Source organism: Caenorhabditis elegans, chromosome III, assembly GCF_000002985.6.
Source record: "Caenorhabditis elegans chromosome III".
NCBI classification, from domain to species: Eukaryota; Metazoa; Nematoda; class Chromadorea; order Rhabditida; family Rhabditidae; genus Caenorhabditis; species Caenorhabditis elegans.
The window spans coordinates 4,715,246-4,740,752 of NC_003281.10; the positions used below are offsets into that span (position 1 = coordinate 4,715,246).

Consider the following 25,507-nt stretch of genomic DNA (forward strand, 5'->3'; position numbering starts at 1 on the left):
TGTGATCAACGCATTCTACGTTTTTTCGTGATGATTTAGCAGTGATTCTGATTACGAAATTTATTGAGTAAACAACAAAAATGGTACTTGAATACAGAAAGAGCTCATGAACAGTATGACTGCTTGAATAAATATTTTGATAGATATATAAAAATGTTTGAAAAGTAAAAATCGAGGATGAACGGATTACCGAAATCAAAACAAATTATGTGGGATTAAGACAGATGGATGTTGTATTCTATAAATTAAAATTAGATCATCGTTGATAGACTGGAACAAAGGAAACAGGATTGAATGTGTCTGATAAGGTGTGGGTAATAAAGAGAATAAGATCAGGGTTTTCAGTGATAGCCGACGAATTGAGGAGGATAGTATGGAGCTGCTGGAGGAGCACCAACTCGATACTGTGGAGCCGGGATCGCAGATCGCCTTAACTCGATGGGAGGCTCGTGGAAATGGCGTTTGAACCAAGCCATCATTCGATCTAGCGTATCAAAGTTTTGATGTCGGAATCGGACTCCATGTGGGACAACTGTAAACAAAAATAGTTGAAAACTTTGTTCGTATCTCTTTTCGAAACTCACTTTTGAAATATTCATGTCGAATCCGTTCTGTATTATCGAACATATAAGAAATACAGAATTGGCATGGCTGTCTGTAGGATGCACTGAATACGTACGGAGATCGTCCCAGCTCTCGTTTCTTCTCTCGTACAAATTGCTCGACTGCTTCTGTTTCTTCGCATGTTCCATTTGGGAAGAAGTACTTGTGAGTTGTTATCTCGTGAGAGATCTGTATCATCGGTTGAACGAATCGAGCAATCAACTCATCAAGATCCTCGAAATCTTCTCCGCCGACTGAGAGTTGCCGACCAATGGAGAAAACTTGATCCTTTGCGGATTCTTTGACAAAGAAATTGTGATAGACGCGGTCACAAATCTTCCATGTCACAGAAAGACCAGAATCTTTATTAGCCGATGGACGAATAATACACTCAGACCAATCCATTTCATCCAACATTTTCGTAGCAGCTTCGTAGGATACATTATGGAAATTTGGATGCGCAATTACTCGCTTCACACGTGTATTTGCTTCTGTCTTCTTTTTCGATTCACTCTTCATCAGTTCCAAATCAGCTTGGTATTGATGCTCATCCCAGTACTGATCACGTTGAGATAAATCATCTTCTTTCAGATCCGAACTCTTACAACTTAGGAATAGTGAGAATCTCTCCTTGTCCAACTTGAGAACTTTGAAGTAATATGGCTGATTTATCTTGACTCGGGTTAATGGATTGTCTACGTGACTTGATGAGATGTTCTTGTTCGGACAGAATCCAGTCATTCCATTGTCAAATCTGACTCGAATTCCGACTGGTGTTCCAGGACATCCACCTTGACGAGACTGAAATAATTTAACATTGGTTAACGAATAGTATTAGTTGAGAAAAACTTACGTCACCGAGCATATGTTCTTGAATTCCACCAGGAGCCGAAGATGTGAACGATTTACAACATGGACAAGTGAAAAGACCATCTTCTCCAACATCAGGTAACATGCTGTCTGCTGCATCTTTGTCAACTTTACGGTACTGCACAGATTGAACTGTTCCCAACACTTTAGCTCCTTCCTGCAAAAATAAAAATAAAATCGACAGAATTATTACAAGTAACATACTCTAATTTCTTTTCCTGAACGAGCCAAAAGATCATACAAAAGCTCTCCGGTAGGTTCTTGGAATGGTTGCCGAAGATCTTTATATCTCGCACTCAACTCGCTTGAGATGTCATACAACGTCGACTTTTTCTCTCCGAATCCTTGTCGACTCAATTCATCGGCAAACGCGTCCAAATCGAGATCTCTCAAACGATCAGGAGATTCCATGATTTCTTGAAGAGCCGCAGTTGGATCAGCAGAATCATCAACCTCCAACGCATCCACAGCCATCTTTCTAGCCCATTCATAGGTCTCTGGATGTACTCTCGAACCGTCAAGAACTTCAACATAAGCGTCAGTCTTCTCCGATACCTTGATAGTGTCAATTTTGATGAATCCAGCACAGTTCATAAATACTTTTGGTCCCAGTTTGCATCCAACCACAAGTTTCGATCTACTCTCTATCAAATTATCGTTAGCTTTTATGCTTTTCAGAAGATCAGTGGCTTTTCGTGGACCCAATCCGCATGTGAACTGGAGCATGTTAGTGTAGTGAGGGAATTCTGCACATTTATTGATATCAACACCTTCTTCGTTGACCTTGTTCACCAATTCATGACTGAGAACCAAAGCCAATTGCTCTTGATCGATATCCCGTTGAAGCGGATGCAGAGAGAGACAGAAAATATCTTCATCAATATTCCACAAATGAGCATACTCTGGGATGGGATCCAAAAGAAGACGAGCTAGGGATAAAGCTTGTCGGAGCGTCGGTGGATGATCTGGATTCTCCGCCAACGAAACATTCGATCTCATGTAGACTTTTGCGGCTTCGTTGTCCATCAAAAATACTGGAATTGGTTTGTAGATCAAGTTCTGCGAGAAAAGATCTGCCACAGCTTCCTCGAGGTCTCTCTGAAAATTGCAGTTTTTAAGTATCAAATGTTCAAAACTAGTGCAAACCTTCAATCGAGTACACTCCATATCCTCAATATTCAATCCAATAGCATGAGGTTTTCGTCTCTGTACAAACTTCTTAAACAAATCCATTGACTCGGCCTTCCTTAGTCCATTGTTTCCACCGCCAAACGTTCGTTTCGTGAAATGAACCATTCGAAGATAATCAACAATTGCACCATTTTCATCAACCATTACACCAAATGAAGCTTCGTCTCGCTCTGTTGGATAGCACACTGCCATGATTCGACGAGCTCCATGTTGATCCATACCATCATCATCGTCATCGTTATTATCGAAATCCGGCTGAAATAAAACAAAACAATTACATAGTTATTAAATCAAATTAATACCAGATATCCTGATCTAGAAATTCGAGATGCAAACTCCTTTCTACATTTCTTTGCTACTGCAGTCTTTGCTTCTTCAAGAATCGTATTATACAACTCATCCCTCATGTAGGGTACAAGCATTTCAGTTATAGCCATATTCACACACTCATCTCTCACTGAATTCCATTGTTCAACATTTTCCGTGTATTCGTCTTTTTGGAAAATGGAATCACTTAGATACTTGTTAACGAGGTAGTTATTTGAATCCTGATCTTCTTCAGATTCATACATGATGAGCACATCAACAAGACCATCCTCTTTGGCTTTGTGATAGAAGAGGAACTCTTCAGCGGTGAGACTTCGAACTGGTTTACTCTAAAAATATATATTTATTAAAATCCTAGACATTTATTTCAAATAATTCTCACCTTGATATACCGTTTGTCATAGAGGGGATGAGTTTGATCAATTGTATCACGTCCTTTCTTCGTTGGCTTGATCCAAAAATGTGCAGACTGGCGGAATTCTTGCCGAACACTATGCCTGACTTGTGGTTGTCGACTGATCTCCTTGGCAAGCATGAATTTCGCACCATTCAGAACCATATCACTGTCACTGAACGCAGGACAAACATACTCTTCTGCTGCTTCCAATGGTAACATCGGATCTTGCTCAATGTCGTGTTTTTTCCAGTTCAAATTTTCAGAAAACTGTTTTGCAGTCAATCCAAACCGTCCAGCAAGCTCTCCGATTCCGTTTTCCACACACATTTGATACTTATCATTACGAATGCTTGACTTGAACTTGACTCGATACTCTTGTTCCTCTTCTTCACCGGTTAAACGTCCTTTTTCCCATCTAATCATATCGTCGAGAAGAGCACCGTACAACAATTGGAAATTTGCATGTATGTCGGTAAGCTGTTCAAGAGTTTCTGCGTATTTTGTGCTGAAAAATAATTTAAATTCTAAATTTTAAATTTTAAAACTTACTCCATCAAATCTGCATCCGAAATCGGTCGTCTTTTTGCGGTCAAATCGTCACTGAGTTCCTGATACTCTCTCATCCGACGCATTAAATCGTAAATTTTATTTTTCTTCTCTGACAAATGACACCATTTTTCGTCAAAATCGTATACTCTCCATAGATTATTCATTGTCAGAAGATTGTCAATATCTTCTTTACGATAAAATCCAATAAACGTAGGTTCGAACGAATTAGAACGAACTCGAATGAATTGGAGAACTTTCTTGATGGATTTTATAACAGCTTTCTTTCTATCTTCATAGACAGAAGGATCCAGATTCATTATACAATCAAGTTTATCGTCTTGATCCAGGTCAGCTTGATTTGTCACTGTCCCTTCTTCGAAGGCATATTTAATAATCCATAGAGCTTCAGATTCCAGTTCATCATCATCCGCTTCTGTAACTGGTGTTCTTCTGAGTTGGAACCTCTCTGGTAAATCTTCTTTCGCGATTTTCTTATCCCCAGGTAACAAGAATCCACGATCAATTTCACTTGGTTCGATGGATTCGAGAAGTGTTGACTTCTTTGTAGTATCCTTCTTTCTGCGTATCTGAACCATTCCTATTTCAATAATGCAAAGCTTTTCTCAAAAATTCCAACCTTTATCTCTCCTCCTTCACCATCATCTTCTATTATTTCCTCCTCTTCGTCTTCTAGACCATCCTCGCCATCATCATCGTCGTAAAACTCGTCCAAATTGAAGTCTTCCACTCCGAATACATCACGGGCGTCATCTTCAGCGCCTTCTGGGAGATTTTCGTCTCCACGATGACGTTTCCGATGTCTTCGTGGCGCATCTCCATCGTCCTCAATAAAGTCATCCTCACTTCTTTCAGACTCTGATCCGTAACCACCGCGATCTCCACGACCACGATCTTTTCGCCTGTCTCCATCGTCACTTCCTCGTTCGGAAAGCAAATCATCATCTTCGTGGTTGGGTCTCTGAAATTCCGAATTTGATTATTATTATTATTATGAATTTTAGTGGCAATTGAAAAAAATCGAAATTACTCACTCGTATCGGCTCATCTTCATCACTGGAATCACCCAATTGAACTCGATTTTGTTTTTTCGTCTCTCGAATATCATAATTCTCATTGATCAAATCAAGATCTTCATCGTCGAGCTCATCTTCTCCCGAGTGCCGAGATTTTTCTGACTTCTCCGATTTTGCGTCCTCTTCTTCATCGTCATCATCTGCAATGAATCCCTGCATTTCTTTACGGTTTTCCTCTTCATCGTCATCGTCGTCTTCATCTTCGTCAGAACTAAAAATGAACAAATGAAAATAGAAATACCCCGGAATTATAATTACCTGGCAACCATTTTCTTCTTTCTTTTTGATTTTTCCTTTGCCATTTTCATCTTTTTCGACTGTGGTTCTTCATCATCAGAATGGCCCGAGGAGGCATCTGATTCTTCGGCTTGATTATCGATAAAATCCATTACCTGCAACAAATTCAGTTAATTTCACTTGGGAAGAACGAAATTTCATAATACAAAAATTTCGAAAAGCACAAAGAGCAAAATTAAGAAAATTGCAAACAGCTCACAGTGCGGAAAAGGTTTAAAAGTGAAAGAAAACTGAAAAATCTTATTTTGTGCAAAAAAAATTAGCCAGATAGGTGAAAAATGACGGATTTTACGCGGTTTTTAGGCCAAACGAGCGAAAATTAATCAATAAAGAAAACGGAGAAAGAAGGAAACCGGCCATTCGGGTCGAGGACAAAAATAAAAATGAGACGATTTTCTGAATTTGAACGCGAAGCGATTTATGCAACTGCGCCCCATTGTGATGCTAGGCGAGAGAGTGTGGGATTGCAAGAGGCGGGTAGAGATAGAAAAACGCGGTCGTTTAAAAAATATCGCTTTCCCGAGTTTCGCGTATTTTAGGAATTATATGTTTCATTTTAAAGCGATATTGCGAAAAGTGATTTCGATTCATCTTTATTGCGTGATAGGTAAACAAATTGGTTCATTTAGCAAGCATCCAAGACGACGAAATACGATAACCGGGGTATTCAGAATTGTTGCGAAAAATGTAATAGCTATATAGCTATGTGAAATTATTTAGGCATAAAAGATTAATTTTCATTCAACTACCATGTTCAATTTTGAAGGTTTATTCTTCACAGACTCATTCTTTCATCAACAAAAATCTTACCACGAAGAAAAACTTTATCAAATACCGTACCAGCGAGTATGATAGAAGCTTTTTAAAAGTTTTTTTTCCTTATTTCCCGATTTCAAATATATACGTAGATTTTTTCGAGGAAAAATCAATTCATAAGTTCTGTAATTTCAGGAGAAATTTGGCGAGAAAGATTGAGGTACTACAGTACTCCCGAGTACGGTAGTTGAAAAAGTTTCGCTTGAATCAGTGTTTCAATTCTAGATATACGCCCTACCAGATGCCTAGGGGGTAAGTGCCTACAGTGAAGGTTCACTTAAACTGCATTACTTTGATAACCTGAACCTGCTGATCATCATATCCGAAAAACCCCCAAGATATTCACTTGCTGACCATTTTTCATTAGTTGAAGTCCTAATTTCCATCGCTAATTATTCATTCATTTGCTGTTTCCGACATACTTATCAAATCCCATGGGATCCCCCGAATCCATGAGCACAATAATCGAAAGATTGAGGCTCAATGTCTATTCTCCATCCTCTCTCTCTCTCTTCCACACTCTTGGACCCGCCCCACCCTGGGGCCAGTCGAGCGCGCAGCTTTTCGTTTCAAACTCTGCGCCTCTCTCATTCCAAAGCTCTCTGCGCACTTTCTTTTACTCTCTTTTTCTCTGAAAAGGCTTTCAAAAGTAAGTGAGAGATTGGAAGAGAGTGAACGAGAGAAAAAGAGTAAGCAGTTGGGGGGAGTAGGAGGCGAAGGAGGGGGAACAACTACTACTCGCTCTCCTCTACTTGCCTCATCTTCTTCCTTTTCATTTTTCAACGTCTTCTATTCTGAAGATTCTTCTTGTCTTCTGGATTCATGGACGACGATGTCGGTGAACGAACACCGGCTCTCGGTGGTTCATGTGGACCATCAGTTCGTGCACACAGTAGTTCCCCAAGACGTGTTCCATTATTTGAGAGAGCATCTGCTAGATGGTGGAATCCTCAATTTCGATCTGCAACACTAGAAGCTCAATATTGGAAGTGTAGTTTCAGTCAGTTAAGAGATCGATTTCGTTCTGGATTAATATATATTGCCGTTGTAATTGCCGCTTGGACACTTTATTTAGCTTTATTCGATAGAACTTTTATTCAGCATTGGGTGAGTTTTTATTTGTTTTTTTTTTGGAAAAAAATCTAGAATTCATTGCTAAAAAAATATCAAAACAAAAAATTCTCGGCCCGGCTTGTGTGAATTATTCAAATCGTGGAGCTCCGTAAAAAATTCAAGGAGGTCATTTGCATTTTCTATGGTTCCTTCCTTCCGATTTTCTCATCTACTGTAACTTTTTTGTATAGGATCTTTGCAAAAGTGGAAATGATGTAAAATTTTCAATTATCGAATTATAATTCTCGACATAAAAAACGAATGTTAAAGTTTCCACAATAAAAAGTTCTGGAAAGTTTGAAAGTTTGAAAGAGGGTTCTAGCTCGGCTATTGGTTAAAGGAAACTCTGCTGATCGGTTGGACACACCCACTTTTTGAGAAAAAAAATCTGGTGTGGTTTGCGAGCTATCTTGGCAATCTCGCGGCTGTATTTTTTAATTAAATTAAAAATGAAAAAAATTCCCATGGTAAAGCTGTCAACTGATATATTTCAAAAAATAAAGTAATGAATTTCCCAAAAAAATTTGGAGCTGAAAAACAGGAAAAATGTGAAAAAAAAAACCGCCCACTACATAAGGACTACACACCCGGACTTTTTAGAAGGCAAATTTTATCGTTATTTTTAGGCTATGATTTATTTCAGACCCAGCAGTTTTAGGCTCAGAGTAAACTGTTAAAAAATTGAAAAAATCAGCCATCAATTTTGGTTTTTCGGTCATCTGACGAAACTTTGGAGAGCTAAATTTTTTGTCTCTCAAATAACACTTTAATAGTTTTTTAGAACTGTGTTTTTCTGCCAAAAACCTCAAATCACAAAGTTCAAGTGTATTACATGTTGTTTTTGACTTTACCTCAATTCATTCTCAACCAAAAATTCAAGAACTTTCTCTGAACACATTTACTTTTCTTTCCCATTTCTCTTCCGTCCGTCCAACTATTTTTTATTATTATTTCTTCATTCGATTTCTTCTCACTCGGACACCCCTCTCTCCATTGTATACCGCGCACGCGGTTTGGGACGACTGGTCGGACAAATAAATATGTATAGATAGTATATATATAGGTATAATGCAAATGGTTTTAAGCAAACATTACGGAAAACTGCGAAAATTTCTCATTTCGGAGAGGTGAGGGGAGATAAGTTTATTTTGATTTGTTTCAGAGCGAATTCCTTTGTTTTAATAACTGTATCAAATAGTTTTTCTTAGACTTAGGCTTAGGCGATGGCGTAGACTTAGGCTTCAGCTTGGACGCCTAAAGCTAGGCTCTCAAGATTGAGTGGGTACGGTAGCCTTTCAAGGTGGCCTTCATCTACTTCATGTCTACATTCGTGCCTACTGCCGAAGTTCTCATACCATCCTGTATTAGCCCGGGCTCTGGGAAATTTGAAAAATCTTCTGAAACTTCGAAAAACAGTCACACCCATCTTTGTGTTTAGGCTCAATCCTTTCCCGTTCTAAAAATAAGTTGGCTTCATCGTTTCCACTTCCTCCTCCTTCTCCTTCTCGCTGTCAATTTTCATGAGCTCAGTGATATAGAGAGAAAAAAGAAAGAAAGGGTGAAATAGGGATAGAGACAACAAAACAGAAAAGCAATTGTTGAAAAAAAAAAAAAAAAAAAAAAAAACAGAAAACCGAAAAAAGTGAGATAAAGTGAGATAGAACGAGAAAGAGAGAAGGGCCCCCTTTGTAAATCTGCAATGTTGTGAGATGCGTGTGCTCCCTCCATTTGCTCGGGCGCCAGGAGAGAACGCTCCATGAGTTGTGAGGAGCACAACGGTGCGGATGTGCCAAAAACCAATTTCACGGGGAAAGGCACGCATAACAATGTGACAGACTCTTATTTTCGGAAGATGATTGAGATGAGACAGAAGTCAATTTAGACGTTGTTCTTGCGCAAAGAAAGTACCGAGAGGTTGAATCAAGAACAAATAATTTTGGCGGCTTGTATCCCAGTTGTCTTAAATTTAATAAAAACTTTGAACTGAAAAAATATTTGCTATACATATGTTTTTCTATAATTTCGTATTTGATCATTTATTAATAACTTCCAAAAGAACCAAGCTATGTGCCCTAGAAGTAAAGTGGCGGACTGAAAAAAATCTCAAAAAAATATCAAATTCTCCTGCAAATTTAAATTCTAAAATATCGATTGGTGTCTGGATCACAAGAATATCCATAACCAAAAATTTCAGATCGTTTCACTATGCCTCTGTGCCATTATTTTCGCGATGTTTGCCTTCACGGCGTGCGCCGCTCAATACCAAAGGTTTGCATTTAATGTCCACTTCTTTTTCTTTATTTCGGGGGCTGTAAACTCGGAAAACTGTCGGAACACGTTCTGTTAGAAAATGATACTGTATGTGTTGAATGTTCAGGTTCTACATGCCAACCTCATTTCTATGCACTTTTTTGATATGCCTTGTCACGTTGCTCATCTTCTCCGCAGAGAATCAAGCTGCGTTTATGACTCCAGTTGCAAGTCTTGCCACAAGTTTTCAGGTAGGAATCTGGGGGGGAATTTTTTTAAAAGTACATCCGACATTCAAGACCCAGTGTGAAAAAAAACAGCTGTATTGGATAGAAATATTTGTTGCAAAAGTTTGCAAAAAAGTAGCAAAAACCAGCCAATAATTTTCGAAAGACTGCCAAAAAAGATTCAAACCTTTTCAGTAGTTTGCATAAGTTTGCCAAAAATTGCAAAAGCTATTTAAAGTTATGCAAATGTTTGCCGGAAAAATTCAAAAGTTTGCCAAATAGTTGCAAATTGTTTTTTAGAAGTTTCCGAAGATTCTCGAGAAATTGCACAGTTTCACAAAAATTGCAAATTATTGAAAGATTTGTTAAAAATGGTGAACGTTTGACAAAAAGGTGCAGACGGTTGTCAACAAGCTGCCACCGAGTTTCCAGAACATAGTACTCTGATATCATTATCACTCAATTCCTTATTATTCCAGGTCGTTCTCCTGATCTACACAGTCATTCCACTGCCACTCTATTTATGTATACTCATCGGAATAATCTACTCAATCCTATTTGAGATTCTCAACAAGAACAAAATTGGTCTTGAAGAGGCCGGATACATTAAGCTTGTCCTTCACGCTGGTGTCCATTTACTCGGTGTCCATTTGTTCATTTTAACTCAAGTGCGACAGAGGAAAACGTTTCTGAAAGTGGGACAATCGATGTTGGCAAGAAAGGATCTAGAGTTGGAGACACAGTTTAAAGATCATATGATTCAGTCTGTGATGCCTAAAAAGGTACGCATGCATTTTTGATTTGGAATGGGAAAAGTGGAGAAGAAAGAAAAAATTGGAAGGCGCTCGAAATAGATGGCTTCGAATTTTTCAAATTTTTGATTATTATTTTCGGATGGAATATGGGATGGGACGATAATGATGTTTTGAGCGAAAGCAGAAAAATAATAATTAAAATTATAAGTCTCATGAAATATGGGTTTTTGGAGAAATTATTTGAAGGAAGGAGACATTTAAAAAAATTAAAAAACTTTCCAAAACGTTGACTGAAAAATTTGAAAAAATACAAAAACTACGACATTCACTCTTCCTGAACAATTAAATTACAGTTCAAAACACAAAATTGTAAAGTGTTTAAGTTTTTGCAAAGTAAAAAGTGTATGTGGTTAAAACAACTTTTTATGGCCGTACAGGAGAGACTGAACCTAATTTTCTGCAGAACTTATTTATCTTTAAAAATCCTAGCGCCCCACAAATCAGCTAATTTATGTCTTTTCTCACGAAAAATTTTATGACTGTTCCGAATTCCCCTGTATTTAAAACATTCCAGGTAGCTGATGAATTACTGAAAGATGCATCAGAACTTCGCCGACCTTCTGCTTCCAACGACTCAAACTGCCGAACTTCAAATGCTACACAAGTTGACCGTAAGCACCACTTTCTTAATACCAATCTTTATTTTTTTCTTATTCAGAGCCCCTTGCCAAGATGGTACCTGAATACCGAAAGTTCCGTCCATTTACGATGAATCTCATGACAAATGTGTCGATTCTGTTTGCGGATATTGCTGGGTTTACTAAAATGTCATCAAATAAATCTGCCGACGAACTTGTCAATCTGCTCAATGATCTTTTTGGAAGATTCGATACTTTGTGTCGATTGAGAGGATTAGAGAAGATTTCAACTTTGGGTAATATTATATTTTCAAAATTTCAACGATTCTCAATTTGAATATTTCAGGAGATTGTTACTATTGTGTTGCTGGATGTCCTGAACCATGTGATGATCATGCATGCAGAACAGTCGAAATGGGTCTCGACATGATTGTTGCAATCCGCCAATTTGATATTGATCGTGGACAAGAAGTGAATATGCGTGTGGGAATTCATACAGGAAAAGTAATGTGCGGAATGGTTGGAACAAAAAGATTCAAATTCGATGTGTTCTCAAACGATGTCACACTGGCAAATGAGATGGAATCTTCTGGTGTTGCTGGAAGAGTTCACGTTTCCGAAGCAACTGCAAAACTTTTGAAAGGGCTTTATGAAATTGAAGAGGGACCGGATTATGATGGTCCATTGAGGATGCAAGTTCAGGTAACTTTTTCTTTCAAAACATATACATAGTTTATGGTGGAAATTACCAAAAATTAACCAATTTGTGAACAATTTGAAAGCTTTTGGGGGATAATTTTTGTGAAGAAAATATGAAATTTTTCAAGTCATGAGAAACTTTCAGCCAAATTTTTTTCCAAAATGCTATCATTTGTGATATAACAAGTGGGCTGAAACTGCCTTCATTGCCATTTTTGATTGCTTATCGAGAGCTTAGTTCTGAAGTTTTTGCACCCAAAAAAGTGGATTCAAAAAGAAACTAGTTTTATGCCACCTACCAGCCTAAAAGTTTTATTCTGATCGAGTTTTGTATTTTATTCAATTTTTAGGGAACTGAACGTCGTGTTAAACCAGAAAGCATGAAGACTTTCTTTATCAAAGGACGTATTAATGATGGTGTAGAAGAAGAAGTGATGCAAGTTCAGGAAGTTGAGAGCCTTCACAGTCAGAAAAGCAGTAAAAAGTCGACTCTAAAACAGAAATGGGCGGAAAAGTTGAAAATGAACCACACAAATTCTTATCCAATGCGAGCCGCTGCACGTGAAGGAGGTGGAAGTTTGAGAATAAAATTGGCAGAGAGAAATAGAAGTACACAGTTACTGCCAAAAGAATCAAATTCAATTTGTATAATGGAAGATAACCGAAAGTCAGCATCACTTCAAGCATTGGCAACGAATAATTTTAATGGAAGTAATACAGATACAAATAACACTTATAGTGAACGTGGAGTTGCTGGAAGTGTTAGTAAGAAGTCTGTAGCTGGAAGTGAAAGTAATAGTATAAAAGGAAGTAGAAGCAGTGGACTACAATTATCTCTACAAGATGGAAATTCTGATTTAAATTCAGTTGGAGGTTTGGATACTGCAATCAGTCACCATCACAATGCAGCATCTCTCACTCGATTTGATACTGATAACAATTTTGATCAGCGTTTGGCAATGGTAATTGGACAAGGAGAAGGAGGATTTGATAAAGGATTTTGGAATCATCATGATAGTTTGAATAAGTGGACTCTTCGATTTAATGAAAAGGACGTTGAAGAGGAATATCGAGCTCATTTTGTGGATTCATCGGAAAGATATACGGCATCAAAGAAAGGTCATGTTGAAAGACATAAAGATTTGATGGAACAAGGTGGAGAAAAAGATGGAATTACTGGATCAACGGTCAACAAGTATAGATATTCAGGTAAATTTGGAGAAAGGCTCTTAAAATTAACTGCAAACGTGTCTGAAAACAGGTGGTTATAAATAGAAAAAATGATGTTTATTTTAAGAGAATTTTCGAACAAAAAAAAATGAGAAAAAAACATGTTTGCCAAAAACTCCGAAAATTGGAAAAAAAGGAAAAAATAACACTTGGTTTCAACTACGAGGTTTTCCAAAACTTTCTATCGCAAGATAGCAATTAACTAATCATAATTTTAAAATGTTTCAGGAGTCTTCATCGATATAATTGTTGCCACGTTGATATTTGTAATATCGGGTGCAGTTGCAATTATGTCTGTCCGTCCATTCCCATTATCACTCATTGCATACTTCCCATTTGCTGCTGCAATTCTCATTCTTACAATTGTCCTTATTGGTCTTCCACTTCTCGCCCGTAAAAAATCATTCCAATGTGCAAATCAATGGATGCCACGTCATCTCATCGGTCTTCTTCTGATCTTTCTTCCAATCGGTGTCGCAATCTGTATCATGCCATTGTGCCAAAGTGGAGACTGTGCAAATGTAATTCTGAACTACCGTCTTGCATTCAGTTATGTCACCATTCTTGCCATATTCGCTCATTGCAACTTCTCCCAATTAGCTGCCTGGCCAAAAACTACTGCTGCAGTATTTATCGGACTTCTCCACATTGCTGGAGTTTTCTACTGCGAATTCAATTTGAAACACTTAGTTGAAGAGGTAGTTAAAAGCGTCTGACATGTTTTAATTGGAGACTTTTTCAGCAAGACACCTGCAACGTGACAGCAATCATGATTCCACCAATTCGCAAAGGTCTGAACTACACAATTGCATTGAACTCGACATCTGCAAGAACATTATCTCAAGATTTTGGATCTCCATTATTCATTTGGGAGCTGCTTCTGGATGTGATCCTGTCGATTGTTCTAGTTGCATTCCTTAATTATCAGGTGAGACAAGTTCCTAAATTTTTTTAATTTAAAATTTTGTTGGATAACTGATAAACTCTGCCTACTTATTTGATAGGTTTTAATAAGTTGCCAGAAAATTTCCAAAGTTCAGCAGGAAGTTGCGCTGCGAAAAATTGTTGATAGGCAAACTCTTAGAAATGTAGGCAAAATGTGTAGGCAAAAGAACATAGGCATGAAACCTTACATTTGAAAAAGCCATTTAAATTTGAATTTTTTAGTTCGAAACCGCATTCCGTATGTCATTCTTTGGAGATGTTCAAGCTCGTCGGGACACTGAAAGAATGCAAATCGTGCGTGATCAAGCCGATTGGCTCCTGAATAACGTGATCCCAGCCCACGCAGTAGAAAGTCTTAAAACGGATACCAAATACAGTGAAAACCATGAAACAGTTGGTGTACTGTTCGCTTCAATCACTAATTGGAATGATATGTATGAAGAGAATTTCGAAGGGGGCAGAGAATTCTTGAGAGTTCTCAATGAAGTTATTGGTGACTTTGATGAGCTTCTCGATCGGCCGGACTTCACGCATATTGAAAAAATCAAAACAATTGGGCCTGCGTATATGGCAGCAAGTGGATTGAATCCAGAACGAAAAAAGAATATGTTGCATCCAAAAGAGCATCTATATCAGATGGTTGATTTTGCATTGGCAGTTCAACATGTACTCAGTGTTTTCAACGAGGATTTGCTCAATTTTGATTTTGTTTGCAAGTTAGGACTTAATATTGGTGAGTTTTTTAAATGAATAATTTTGAACATGGTGTTTCCTCCATGAGTATTGTTAAAAGTTGAAATACGATAACCAGAATAAACTTAATTTCTAGGACCCGTCACTGCTGGTGTCATTGGAACAACAAAGTTGTACTACGATATCTGGGGTGACACTGTAAACATTGCTAGCCGAATGTACAGCACCGGAGTTTTAAATCGCATTCAAGTATCACAACACACACGAGAATATCTCCTGGATCGGTATGAATTCGAGTTCCGCGATCATATTGAAGTCAAGGGAATTGATGGAGGAATGGATACTTATCTTTTGGTAAGAAAATTCTATAATTATATTGAACTTTTGGAAATTAAGCACCATGAAATTAAAAATTAATAAAAATATACATTGAGATATTTTTGGTAGTTTCGACTAGGGAGATTCAACTTTTGATCTTGAGAAATTTGAAAGTACCTGGAGGCGTGCCTCCCCACAATGGGCAGATCATAGATCATACTCATACTGAATTTCATTTTTCCAGGTTGGTCGAAAAGGTGATGGAATACCTCCATCAATCAAGGATAACCAAGAAGACGAATTTTAAATTTTCATACATTTTGCTTTAAACAAACTTCTATAATTCCTTTCACATTATTCCAAAATTTTATCTCAAACCATCTTGCCTTTTTTCCAAATTGTTCTAGTTCCTCAAGATTTCCAATTTTCAACCAGTGACCACTATCTTTAAAACTGCTTTATCTCTTGGTTCTCAAAAATCTGTACTTTAAAACTAAAGAAACCATTTACGGGTACCGATTTCAATCCCCTCCAACACCCCCAGTTCATGCCATTTTTTGCTTTTTTGCATTCTCGTTCGCCAATGTTCTCAAATGATCTAGTCTATGAACATGTTATTTTATTTTGGTTTAACATCAACTGATTAAATCTGAAACATTATTGCTCACTCTCAGTAGCTATAGGGCGCAGGGAAGGGGCGAGTAAAAAGGTTCTAAAATGAAATTGTGAATTGATTATCACAAAAAAAATGATAGAAAAATTGATACTAATTATTCTTTCAATATGAGTTCTAAACTTCGATTTTGTGTCAAGTTTTGTATTCGAACACTGTAAGTGTTTCAATGTTCAAATTGTTGGATTTATTTTTCAATTTACCGAAAATTGACAGATAATTTTGGAAGTTCATCTTTAGAATATTTCGATTTCCGCTAAATTTTTCAGCGGGCTTGAACTTTATGAAATCTTAATCCAAACATAAACTTTTGAATCAGACAATTTTTCTTTTGAAGTCTGGGGTTAAACTGCCATTTGTTTCCTCTTCGATCAACATAATATTTTTAAATATTTAGCTCTTGAACTTTCGAATCTCCCTGTTAAAAGTAGTTATAAATCATGTTTACATAACACAAGTTGATTCAAAACTAACAGCTGTTCTTTCTTTCGCTTTCACATCATCATTATGTCAATGTCACCTGGTATTCATTTTCTTTTTCTTCTTGGTTAAGCTCTCCGAGAGCCGCCGCCGGGAGTCCCAGCACAAAAACCAGCTCTCATCTCACGTGTAACTGCCAGTTGGATTTCTTCTCCGGAAAGCAAATTATATCTTTGTTCTTGTCTCAGATACAGAAAGTCGGAGAAAGAGGGAGAAAGACGAAACAAAATTAGTTTTGTTTCTTTTTGTATCAGCCTCTGGGTCTTGCACAAGAGGCGAAAAAAGAGGAAAAGACAGGTGAGAAGCATTGCAAACATTCATCCTCCTGCTGCTGCTTCCCATCTTTTTTTTCGTGTGTCTCTCGTACTAAGTGTGAGATAAAAACTATATGCTCACCTGTTTTTGCCGGATTTTTTTTGCTGTTTGGATTTTTTTGTTCTAAAATTGTATTTTCGCAGTTTATCCCCTTTATCTTTCTTCCGTCGACCTTTCCATCCTTTGACAAAAAAAATAACTGCTGATTTCAGAGCCGAATGAGTGCTGCCAGCGAAGCAGTTTCCGGGGCTCTTTTTCAGCATTTATTTCGTATTTTCTCACTTTTTGCCGATCAAAATGAAAAAGGTAACATTTTCTAAAATTTTAGTGTCGGTCAAAAAGCCTACAAGCAAATCTGCGAAAGAAAAAGGCACGGCAAAAATAATGTGTTTTCAGGAACATTCAAACCAGCACAAGCAGAATTTCTGATTGATGAGCTACTCCGAGAGCTCCGTCGCCAAACAACTCCAAAAGTACACGATCTACCGGAAAACGTGACTTTCAATGAGTTTCTCAATCTTCTCCAAGTAATTTTCCCTGATCGTGAAGATCTTCTAATTGCAACTAATCGAGTCTTTGAGAGATATGTTAATCATGTTATTGGAAAAGTTAGTTTACATCAGAGAAAGTACATGAAAATATTGTTTTAGGGATTTGTGTTATTCCGAAAACTGTCTCAAAAACGTGGTTGTCTTCCGTTCAAACGACGAACAGAAGATTGGCAGTTTGGATGGCTTCAAGTGTTGCCAGGAGTGGCAGAGATTCGAAAGCAAAACTCTGACATTGATGATATTATTCAATTTGATGAAGATACAGTAATCGAGGTAAACTTTGGAGAAAATAAAAATAAATTGTGTCGCAAATTGGTTAGAGTTGGAATTTTTAGAAGCAAACTATAGCACACACCGAACTTTTTTTCTCGAGGTTTCCTGAAATTTGCTTCCCTAAATATTCTGCTTTTCGGCTCTCCTAAAACAGTACGGTTCTTCTCTAAAGGCAAATAGGAAATTGAAAAAAAAACGTATAAAAATTTCAGAAATAGGCGGCAGGCAGGCCCGTTTCACTTAAGAAGTGATAAGGGTACCTTACCTAAATTTCACTGAAACTCGACCACATAATGCATTACAATTTTAATTTTTAATTTCCATTTTTAGCCACCAGTGATTGACGAAGATGCTTCAGTTTGGTCGGTTATTTGCAATTCAACTACAGCATTTCAATTCTCACATCTCGACCCCATAATGGCCCAACTTTTTGTGAAAGGTTTTTTGACATATTGGAAGCTTAATTTAAAGTACTTCTTTTCAGATATGAGATCTGCCAGAGATTTCCCAACAAGAGAAGAACTTGCAGTTTTTGATTATAAAAGATCCTTGAAGAGCCGACCGACAAAAGAAGGAAAAAGTCGAAAAGAGCTTGAAACTGAAAGATGTCGTTTGGAGAGTGAACTGGAAGAGGAGAAGAAGAATAGAAAAGATGAAGAAATTGTGAGAGGATTGACAACGAGGTATGGGTCTTTAAGTTATAGAAAATTGATTAGATGCTTTTCAAAGAGATCTGTTTAAAATTTTCAAGAAAATAATACAAATTGACTGAACAATATTAACTACTTCAATGGAACGTGGTTTTTGAAAGGATGGCTCGGAGTAGCGACTCGGAAAATTTGAAGCATTCTCAATATTTTAGTTTAGTTTGCTAAAATTAAAGAAAAACATTGCTAAAATTTTTAATTTAACATTCAGAATGAAATGGCATAACCCACTAGCTCAACTTCTAGCTCAATTTTTACTATTTTCGGCATTTGGTTGATTAGATTCAGCCAACCAAAGTGTGATACGGCTATGCCAATTTTGACGATGAAAACATGAAAATTGCTCAGTGTTTGTAAAAAATGATGCTGAATTCAGGCTTTTATTAATCAAAATATTTTCAGGCTTCTCAAGCAAGAAATGGAAAAGTCTGAGCAAATGCAACAAGTGATTTATGAGCTCCGTTCGAAGCTTGATAATGGTGAAAACGAAGCAGGAGTTGATGATGAAGATATTGTTGATGTGGAAATGATTGAAGATGAAATATCAGAAGATGTTGGAGAAAATGAAGAAATTTCAATTACCTTACCATCAAGAGAGGAGAAAATTCAACAATATGCATATCATTTGTACGCGACGCAAGCAGAAGAACATGTCACATCTGATGATGAAGAGATTTGGAAACAGAATTATAATTTGATTGTTTCAACGCAGTCTGTCTGATATTTCAAGTTTTCCAAGTTAAAAAAAACAGTATTTCTCTAGTAAAATGAAATATTTTCTCAAAAAGAAAAACATTAAATTCATATGCATTTTCCTATAAAATCGGTTTTGGTGAATTTGAAAATGATCTGTTCTAAAAATCAAAAACAACTCGGGAGTGCATAGAAATTATTGCCAGTTTGACTTCGACTGAAAACTTCAAAAATCTATCACTTTTGTGCTGATCTATTATATTTTTTTCTGAAATTTTCACAGGAAGCGTGCCTCTTGTAAAAAAGTTTTCTAAACTTGTAATTATAGCTTCACTTCTACTATGAAGATTAAAAAACCATTTTATGGTTTTTAATTTCAGTTTTACAGATACCATGTGGAAATCTTGCAAACCCATAGTTTATTGTTCAGAAATTGTTTCCCAAATTGTCAACCAATCACCTTTTATCTTTTTAATCAATCTCAATAATGACCTTCACAACAGGGCTACTCTTGGTCTCACTACCTATCTAGTTTCGTATCGATTTCCTTGTTCTTTTTTTCTAATTGAATTAAAAATGACAAAACTTCGAGTTGGTTTTATTGGATATGGACATTTGGGTAAGCTTTCAGATTGAAATAATTTTATAACACTTTTTACAGGAAAATTTCTTGTCGAGAAACTTCGTCTATTGCCGGAGGAATTTGAAATCGTAAAAATCTGGAATCGAAGTGTTGGAGAACCAGGAGTTCAAGGGTTAGAAACGCTGACAGCTGAAAACTTAAAGTGAGTTTTGTCAAAGCTTTGTTTTGGAAAAATTAAGGAATTTTGGAGGTTTTTTTACAATTTTCAAAAATTTGATAAAAATATTTGCTGTTAAATTTTCAAATGTTCAGTATTATGTAGTCTAAAAATTAAAAACTCAATTAATAATATAGTTTGACATTTCCAGAGACATAGACTTGGTTGTCGAAGTGGCTCATCCAAAAATAATAGCAGATTACGGAGAGCTTATCCTCGAACATTGTGACCTGTTTGCCGGTTCCCCAACATGTTTCGCAAATCAAGAATTGTTAGAGAAACTGACGAAATTGTCATTGTCTCATGGAAAAAAGCTTTTGATTCCAGCTGGTGCTCTGTGGGGAGCTAATGATATTCAGAAAATGGCAGATGTTGGAAGTTTGAAGGTGGGAGAAGATCTCAATATTTTAATCTTAAAATTGTGAAAATTCAGGGACTAACGGTAACAATGATCAAACATCCAACATCCTTTAAGTTGGGTTCTCCGTTGTTTGAAATTAATGAAAAAGCGAAACTGGAAGAAACTAATGAGACCGTTCTTTATGAAGGTTTGTTAAATTTGGAATAATGAGAACACTTATGAGAATCTAGGGCCTTCATTAAGGCCTGCCTACCTGTCTAAAAGGAGGTCTACGGCCTACCTCAAGGCACCTGCGCCTTCTTTGATGCGCCAACCTACTATGAGAGACTGATGTAGGGCTTTGAAGTTTCCATAGTAGGTAGGCGAATGCACACGTGCCTTCATTATGCCTACATGCCTGCCAGATCGACTGAACGTTCTAGAAATTTTTTGAACTTTCCTGAATGTTTTCATTTCACAAAATTCGATTAAGTTCAACCCACTTTTTGAAACTTTAAATTTTTTTTAAATAAATTTGATTATAAACTTCAGGATCTGTCCGTGGATTATGCCCATTGGCACCAAATAACGTGAACACAATGGCTGGTGGAGCTCTTGCGGCAAGCAATTTAGGATTTGATGAAGTGAAGGCTAAACTGATATCCGATCCAAAAATGACCGACTGGCATGTGGTGGAAGTTCGTGTAGAAGGAGATGATGGGTTTGAAGTAATCACTCGGAGAAATAATCCCGCAAAACCTGGAGCTGTCACTGGTCAACTCACTTATTATTCATTCCTATCATCAATCAAAGAATCTAGATATAAGCCTATTGGAGTTCAACTGTGTTGAATAGTTTCGCAGTGAAGAAATGTGTAATTATTTCAGCTTTTTGTTCGGAATTAGAATCAGTATCACGTATTGAATTTTGTTTTTTTTACATTTAAAGAATTGTAAAATAAAAGTGAACCAATTTTAAATATGAAGGTCACGGTCATCGATTGGTTGTCAAAAATTGCAGAAATATCAGTATTGAAATCAGTTATTCTCGATTTTTCAAACTTGAAAACCAACTCGGACTGCCCGTTCTTCTGCTCATCAACTAATAAGATGCCCTGGTGAGTTAATATTTCAATGTCCAATACAGTTGATTCGTGATGTTTCCATTGGGAACCACACAGAACTAGCATTATGGACACATCGTCAACGAAATCGGGCAGTATGTGCACATTGTGTTTGGTCCTTTATCTCGATGGGTCCATTGTGCTTACTGAGACGTAAAGAACTATAAATTCTAAAACATCAAAATTTCAGTCAAACGAAGTCAAACCCAACGGAATTGCACATCTCCACTGGCCGCGAGATCGTTCAACGCAACTTTGTGTTCCGCAACACCACTGGCAAGGACTTCCTGCTGAAGTTGTATGCTACGAATGAAGCCGTCACATTCCTAACGGAAGTTTTCCGTTTTCCACCATTGGCTCATCGTGCCATCCAGTTCCGTGTGAACTCATCAAAGCTTTCCCAATGGGACAAGATGAATCTTTCGATCAAAGGATACGTGTTGCCGATCTATGCGAAGAGTTTGAAGCAGTTCATTGATCAGAAGAAAACTGCAGGAAATAAGGAGCAAGAGACATTCTCCTTGTCCGTCAAGTTCACGGATCAGTTCTCGGCTCCGCAGACAGTCATCAACTTGCCAGGATGTGCCACGTGTATCGAGTCGACTGATCATCCGGTTGACGTGGAAGAATTGGACACTACAACTGCAGTCAACATCGAAAGAGGTACAATTTGCTGTTTTGGTTCAAAATAATTAAAATCTTTCAATTTCAGATGTCTCCACTGCTGTTCCAATTGGTTCAATGATGGGATTTGTTGAGGAGTACAAACGTCGTCAATTGAACAAAGGATGCTGGTTGTCCAACTACATCTGTGGAACTGAGAAGCAACCGGAGAAACAGTCAATGAGATCTTCTCGTAGATCAAGCCGTTCGTCGAATCATTCTGCAAAGAGCTCAAAGGCTTGCCGTATTCAGGCTAATAAAAAGAACAAAAGTGATGTCAATGTGTGCCTTGAAGCAACTCCGTGTGGTGGATCAACTATTCAAGCTTAGATTGAACTGTGAATGATACTTTGGTATGAATGAATAAAACTGACTTGGTAGGGTTCCTTGAATAGTTTGAGTAGTTTTCAATAAAAAACAGCAATAGTTAAATACGACTTTTCCAAGGCAAAGAACGCAGTTTTGACAAAAAAAAGTAGTTTTTGAGATTTCAGCCATAGGTACGCTTTTCACTCTGTACTTAGACAGAACTATCAGTCGTAACATCACGGACATCACACAAATTCTCAAGTAACATTGTGCTTAAAGAGAGCAGCAAGAAGAATGTACTCAGACGAACAATTTTTGCGCTTCAAGCTTTTCCAATTAGCAATCTGTCCTTGAATACATATTTCTACCCTCCACTTCTATTTTCTCAATTGAAAAGTCCGTTTGAAAAATAAATGAATTTATTGAGGGTCCAACTTCTCACATCAAACGGCAAAATTCAAAATTCAGAAGGCAAATCAGAATCAAATCACAATGACAAAAACAATGGAATGCAGGTGGATAGTGCTTGGCAGACTAGGAAATTAAACATTTTCCCTTATCCTTTCGTTTTTTGGTTCGTGGGACAGATGCCATGGATGCCTGAAAAGTTCAAAATTTTCAAAATTCGAGGGATAGGTGTCAACTTCATGCTCACTCTACTTTCCTGCCTTGGTACCTGTCTAATATGACTACTTGCCTACTGTGTTCCTTCCAACCCAGGGTCGCGCGGCAATTGCCGTTTGACAATTTCGGAAATTTCCAATTGCCGCGCAGCCCTGTTCCAACCTAATTTTTTATATCATTCCTGCCTGACTACACACATAGCTCGTGCCTTACGATGTGTCTACTTCATGATTGTGTGCCTACGTAACTATGGACCTACCATGTCTACATTCATACCTAACTCCTACCTAATGTAGTTTTTATCTCATTCTTGTCTTACTACAGGCATAGTTCATGTCTGCGTGCCTATGTATCTGACTCATGCCTGTCTGCATAAGTACATAGACTGGTACTTCAGAAGTAAATCAATGGGAAGACAGAAATTCAGTCGTAGGTTGTCTTGAAAGTAGTCAAACAATTTGATAGTTTTTTGAAGTTTTGTTTATACAATGCTGCTTGGGAACTGTTAATCTAATAAAGAAGTATACCTCATGATCTCCTTCATCACTTGGAAAACTGCGAACAATTCGAACAAGTTCATGGAATGCCGCATCCACATTGACAGGCGGTTCTTTTGCCGATGTTTCAATGTACATAAGTTTCAATTGAGCAGCTAATTCACGTCCCTCTTGCTCCGAAACTACTCTCTGATTGATTAAATCAACCTTATTTGCTACCAAAAGAACCGGATATTCACTACGATCTTTGACTCGAAGAACTTGATTATACAATTTATGCGCTTCTTCGAATGATTTTCTTTCGGTCACTGAGAATACAAGAAGAAATCCTCTCCCACCACGAATGTATTGCTCACGCATTGCAGAGAACTCTTCCTGCCCAGCTGTGTCGAGAACTGTAATTTGTGAAGATGTAAAAATGCAGAAAATTAGTGAATATATTTTAATATCATTCACATTTTGCAACAGATAATATTGAAACTTGTGGAATCTCCGTGGACAGGATTATCAAAAACGTTTCCTCTTTTAGCAAACACCGAAGGACTCTCTGACATTTTCAGAATTTTTCTACCAAAAAAAGCCAAAAATCCTTTGTTAAATAAATTTAATTTCGATATCTCCAAAATTGAAAGCAAAACGTTTGAAAATAATCATATTTCAAAATTTCGAATTTTTCAGGCAAAGAACCACTGCCGAATTACGAATGAATAAAATACGAATTTTTGAAATTGATGAGCTTTTCGGGAAACTTTCGAAAATCTCCAAAATTAAAAATCAAGCAATTTGTAGCAGTTGATTTCAATTCAATTTTTCTCAATTTTTCAATTTAAAAAAAAAATATTTTTAAATTATATTTTACCCTCAACGTTAGAAATGTCTTTCTGAATACGATGCCAGTATTAAATTAACTGAAACCACCAAAATTAAGTTTGCGACTCAAAATCTACCAGAATTCAATATATTTTGACTCACCATCCATAATAACCCAATTTCCATCGATTTCGCAATGTTGAATGTACTGATCTTCTATCGTCGGATCATAATAATCGACAAATTGCTTCTGAAAATAATTAATGAAACTCTGAGGATATAACTTTCAAGATTAACACATAGTTCTTATTAAAACTTACAGTTTCTCTAAGGAACTTATTTTTTTCAATAGACAATTTTTAGATACGGTTTAGATACGGTTAGGTACTTTTTTGTCAACAGAACACTACCCACAATGAAGCAACACTGATCTAATGTTACTTTATCCTCACTTCTATCGATCATTTATTCTTGCCATTTATACATCGATATTTCTGTTTTTTGCTTCTTCTCCAATGTATTTTCTTCTCATCTCTTTTTTATTTTTGTTCCGTTTTATTTATGTAATTTATTTATGTACCCACTTGTGATGGTTTGTATCTATTAATATGTGTTTTTTTCTACCTCACGATATCTTACTATCGTAATAAATTAAATTAAATTAAATACGGTGCTGACCTTAATTATATCAAACAATGGCTTTTGTGTAGAACTTTTTATAGAAATAATTCGATTCGAATTCTGTATTCATTATCGTTTTGGAATTGGTCAAAAACTGCACGTTCTTTTACAGTTTAAAATTCAACTTTACTTTCAAAAAAGTTTCTACTAACCTGAAAGAACTGAATAGTAAGTGAAGATTTCCCGACACCTCCATCTCCGATCACTACCAATTTGTAATATGGTAGTTTGGAATCATCCTCTGGCGGTCTCTTACCTCCGTTTGACATGTTCTTTAATCTATGAATTGTTTAGATTTATAAAAATTAAAAAAAAAACAAAAAGGTTCTCTTAGAGTGAAAAAAGAAAAAAAACGAAAATGTGAAAACGAAAAACTGACAATTGTAACTCAATAGACAAACTATATAAACTCTCACTTTTTAATCACAGAATGAATCATCGCGAATTGTCAAGGGATTCAATTTATAAAACAATTTGCTACCCAGAAAGTATTGTGAGTGTGTTAATAAACATTTTATAACTTCAAGATTTCCACAAAAAATATAGAAAATTGAATTGCGAACGTTTCTGGGAATGAGTCAACAGGTTAATCAGCAACACAATCGAGATAACTGGAGAAAAAAACGAGGGAAAAAATGTTTGTTTTTAAAATTTTTAAGTTAAATATACTTATACTAGTTCAACATGATGGAAAATAACAATAAAATACTGAAAAATTCTTTTAGTTTATTCAAAATTTTCAGCCAAAGGTTTTGAAAATTGCCAAAATTCAGAAAATTTTGACTTTCTGAAAAATATTTTCCTATGATATATTGGACAGCTCAGCTTTGCATGAGTGGTGTTAAATAATTTGTCTACTGACTATGAGCATACTATAGCTTTAATTGAAAATTTGTAAAAACAAGACTTAGGCATTGGTCAATTATGGGAGCATAACTGGAACTAAAGTTCTGTGA

General features: G+C 36.7%; 6 protein-coding genes and 1 non-coding gene across 7 annotated transcripts; 4 read left to right on the forward strand and 3 right to left on the reverse strand.

Annotated features, from left to right (window-relative positions):
- Positions 1 to 47: 47 nt before the first annotated feature.
- On the reverse strand, positions 48 to 5,425 carry emb-5 (Suppressor of Ty 6 homolog). Its single transcript, NM_065568.4, has 11 exons — positions 5,290 to 5,425; positions 4,990 to 5,242; positions 4,575 to 4,916; positions 3,938 to 4,524; positions 3,374 to 3,893; positions 2,967 to 3,320; positions 2,620 to 2,919; positions 1,678 to 2,571; positions 1,457 to 1,630; positions 585 to 1,404; positions 48 to 532 (listed from the first exon to the last, which is right to left on the reverse strand). The coding sequence occupies exons 1-11, from the start codon at positions 5,418 to 5,420 to the stop codon at positions 342 to 344; spliced, it is 4,566 nt and encodes a 1,521-aa protein (NP_497969.1). The 5' UTR covers positions 5,421 to 5,425; the 3' UTR covers positions 48 to 341.
- Positions 5,426 to 6,634: 1,209 nt separating this feature from the next.
- On the reverse strand, positions 6,635 to 6,829 carry F17C8.10. The gene has a single exon (NR_052277.1). It is a non-coding gene; the product is annotated as an Unclassified non-coding RNA F17C8.10 (non-coding RNA).
- A 20-nt stretch (positions 6,830 to 6,849) lies between these two features.
- Positions 6,850 to 15,674, forward strand: acy-1 (adenylate cyclase). Its single transcript, NM_065569.5, has 13 exons — positions 6,850 to 7,251; positions 9,452 to 9,525; positions 9,635 to 9,758; positions 10,214 to 10,516; positions 11,064 to 11,160; positions 11,208 to 11,423; positions 11,474 to 11,829; positions 12,177 to 13,035; positions 13,285 to 13,754; positions 13,799 to 13,984; positions 14,224 to 14,734; positions 14,831 to 15,048; positions 15,257 to 15,674. Exons 1-13 carry the CDS (start codon positions 6,967 to 6,969, stop codon positions 15,317 to 15,319), a joined length of 3,762 nt encoding a protein of 1,253 aa, NP_497970.1. The 5' UTR covers positions 6,850 to 6,966; the 3' UTR covers positions 15,320 to 15,674.
- Positions 15,675 to 16,692: 1,018 nt separating this feature from the next.
- F17C8.3 (F-box domain-containing protein) lies at positions 16,693 to 18,785 on the forward strand. Its single transcript, NM_065570.11, has 6 exons — positions 16,693 to 16,786; positions 16,877 to 17,088; positions 17,131 to 17,304; positions 17,635 to 17,743; positions 17,789 to 17,987; positions 18,414 to 18,785. The coding sequence occupies exons 1-6, from the start codon at positions 16,699 to 16,701 to the stop codon at positions 18,730 to 18,732; spliced, it is 1,101 nt and encodes a 366-aa protein (NP_497971.3). The 5' UTR covers positions 16,693 to 16,698; the 3' UTR covers positions 18,733 to 18,785.
- Positions 18,786 to 19,110: 325 nt separating this feature from the next.
- On the forward strand, positions 19,111 to 20,824 carry F17C8.9 (Aspartate dehydrogenase domain-containing protein). Its single transcript, NM_001267991.2, has 5 exons — positions 19,111 to 19,323; positions 19,366 to 19,489; positions 19,656 to 19,890; positions 19,938 to 20,052; positions 20,397 to 20,824. The coding sequence occupies exons 1-5, from the start codon at positions 19,281 to 19,283 to the stop codon at positions 20,693 to 20,695; spliced, it is 816 nt and encodes a 271-aa protein (NP_001254920.1). The 5' UTR covers positions 19,111 to 19,280; the 3' UTR covers positions 20,696 to 20,824.
- Positions 20,498 to 22,013, forward strand: F17C8.7 (Major sperm protein). The gene is made up of 3 exons (NM_001027372.6): positions 20,498 to 20,961; positions 21,158 to 21,630; positions 21,680 to 22,013. Exons 1-3 carry the CDS (start codon positions 20,825 to 20,827, stop codon positions 21,958 to 21,960), a joined length of 891 nt encoding a protein of 296 aa, NP_001022543.1. The 5' UTR covers positions 20,498 to 20,824; the 3' UTR covers positions 21,961 to 22,013.
- A 333-nt stretch (positions 22,014 to 22,346) lies between these two features.
- On the reverse strand, positions 22,347 to 24,830 carry ras-2 (R-RAS related). Its single transcript, NM_065571.7, has 4 exons — positions 24,704 to 24,830; positions 24,033 to 24,120; positions 23,091 to 23,455; positions 22,347 to 22,539 (listed from the first exon to the last, which is right to left on the reverse strand). The coding sequence occupies exons 1-4, from the start codon at positions 24,818 to 24,820 to the stop codon at positions 22,474 to 22,476; spliced, it is 636 nt and encodes a 211-aa protein (NP_497972.1). The 5' UTR covers positions 24,821 to 24,830; the 3' UTR covers positions 22,347 to 22,473.
- Between the last annotated feature and the right edge of the window lie 677 nt (positions 24,831 to 25,507).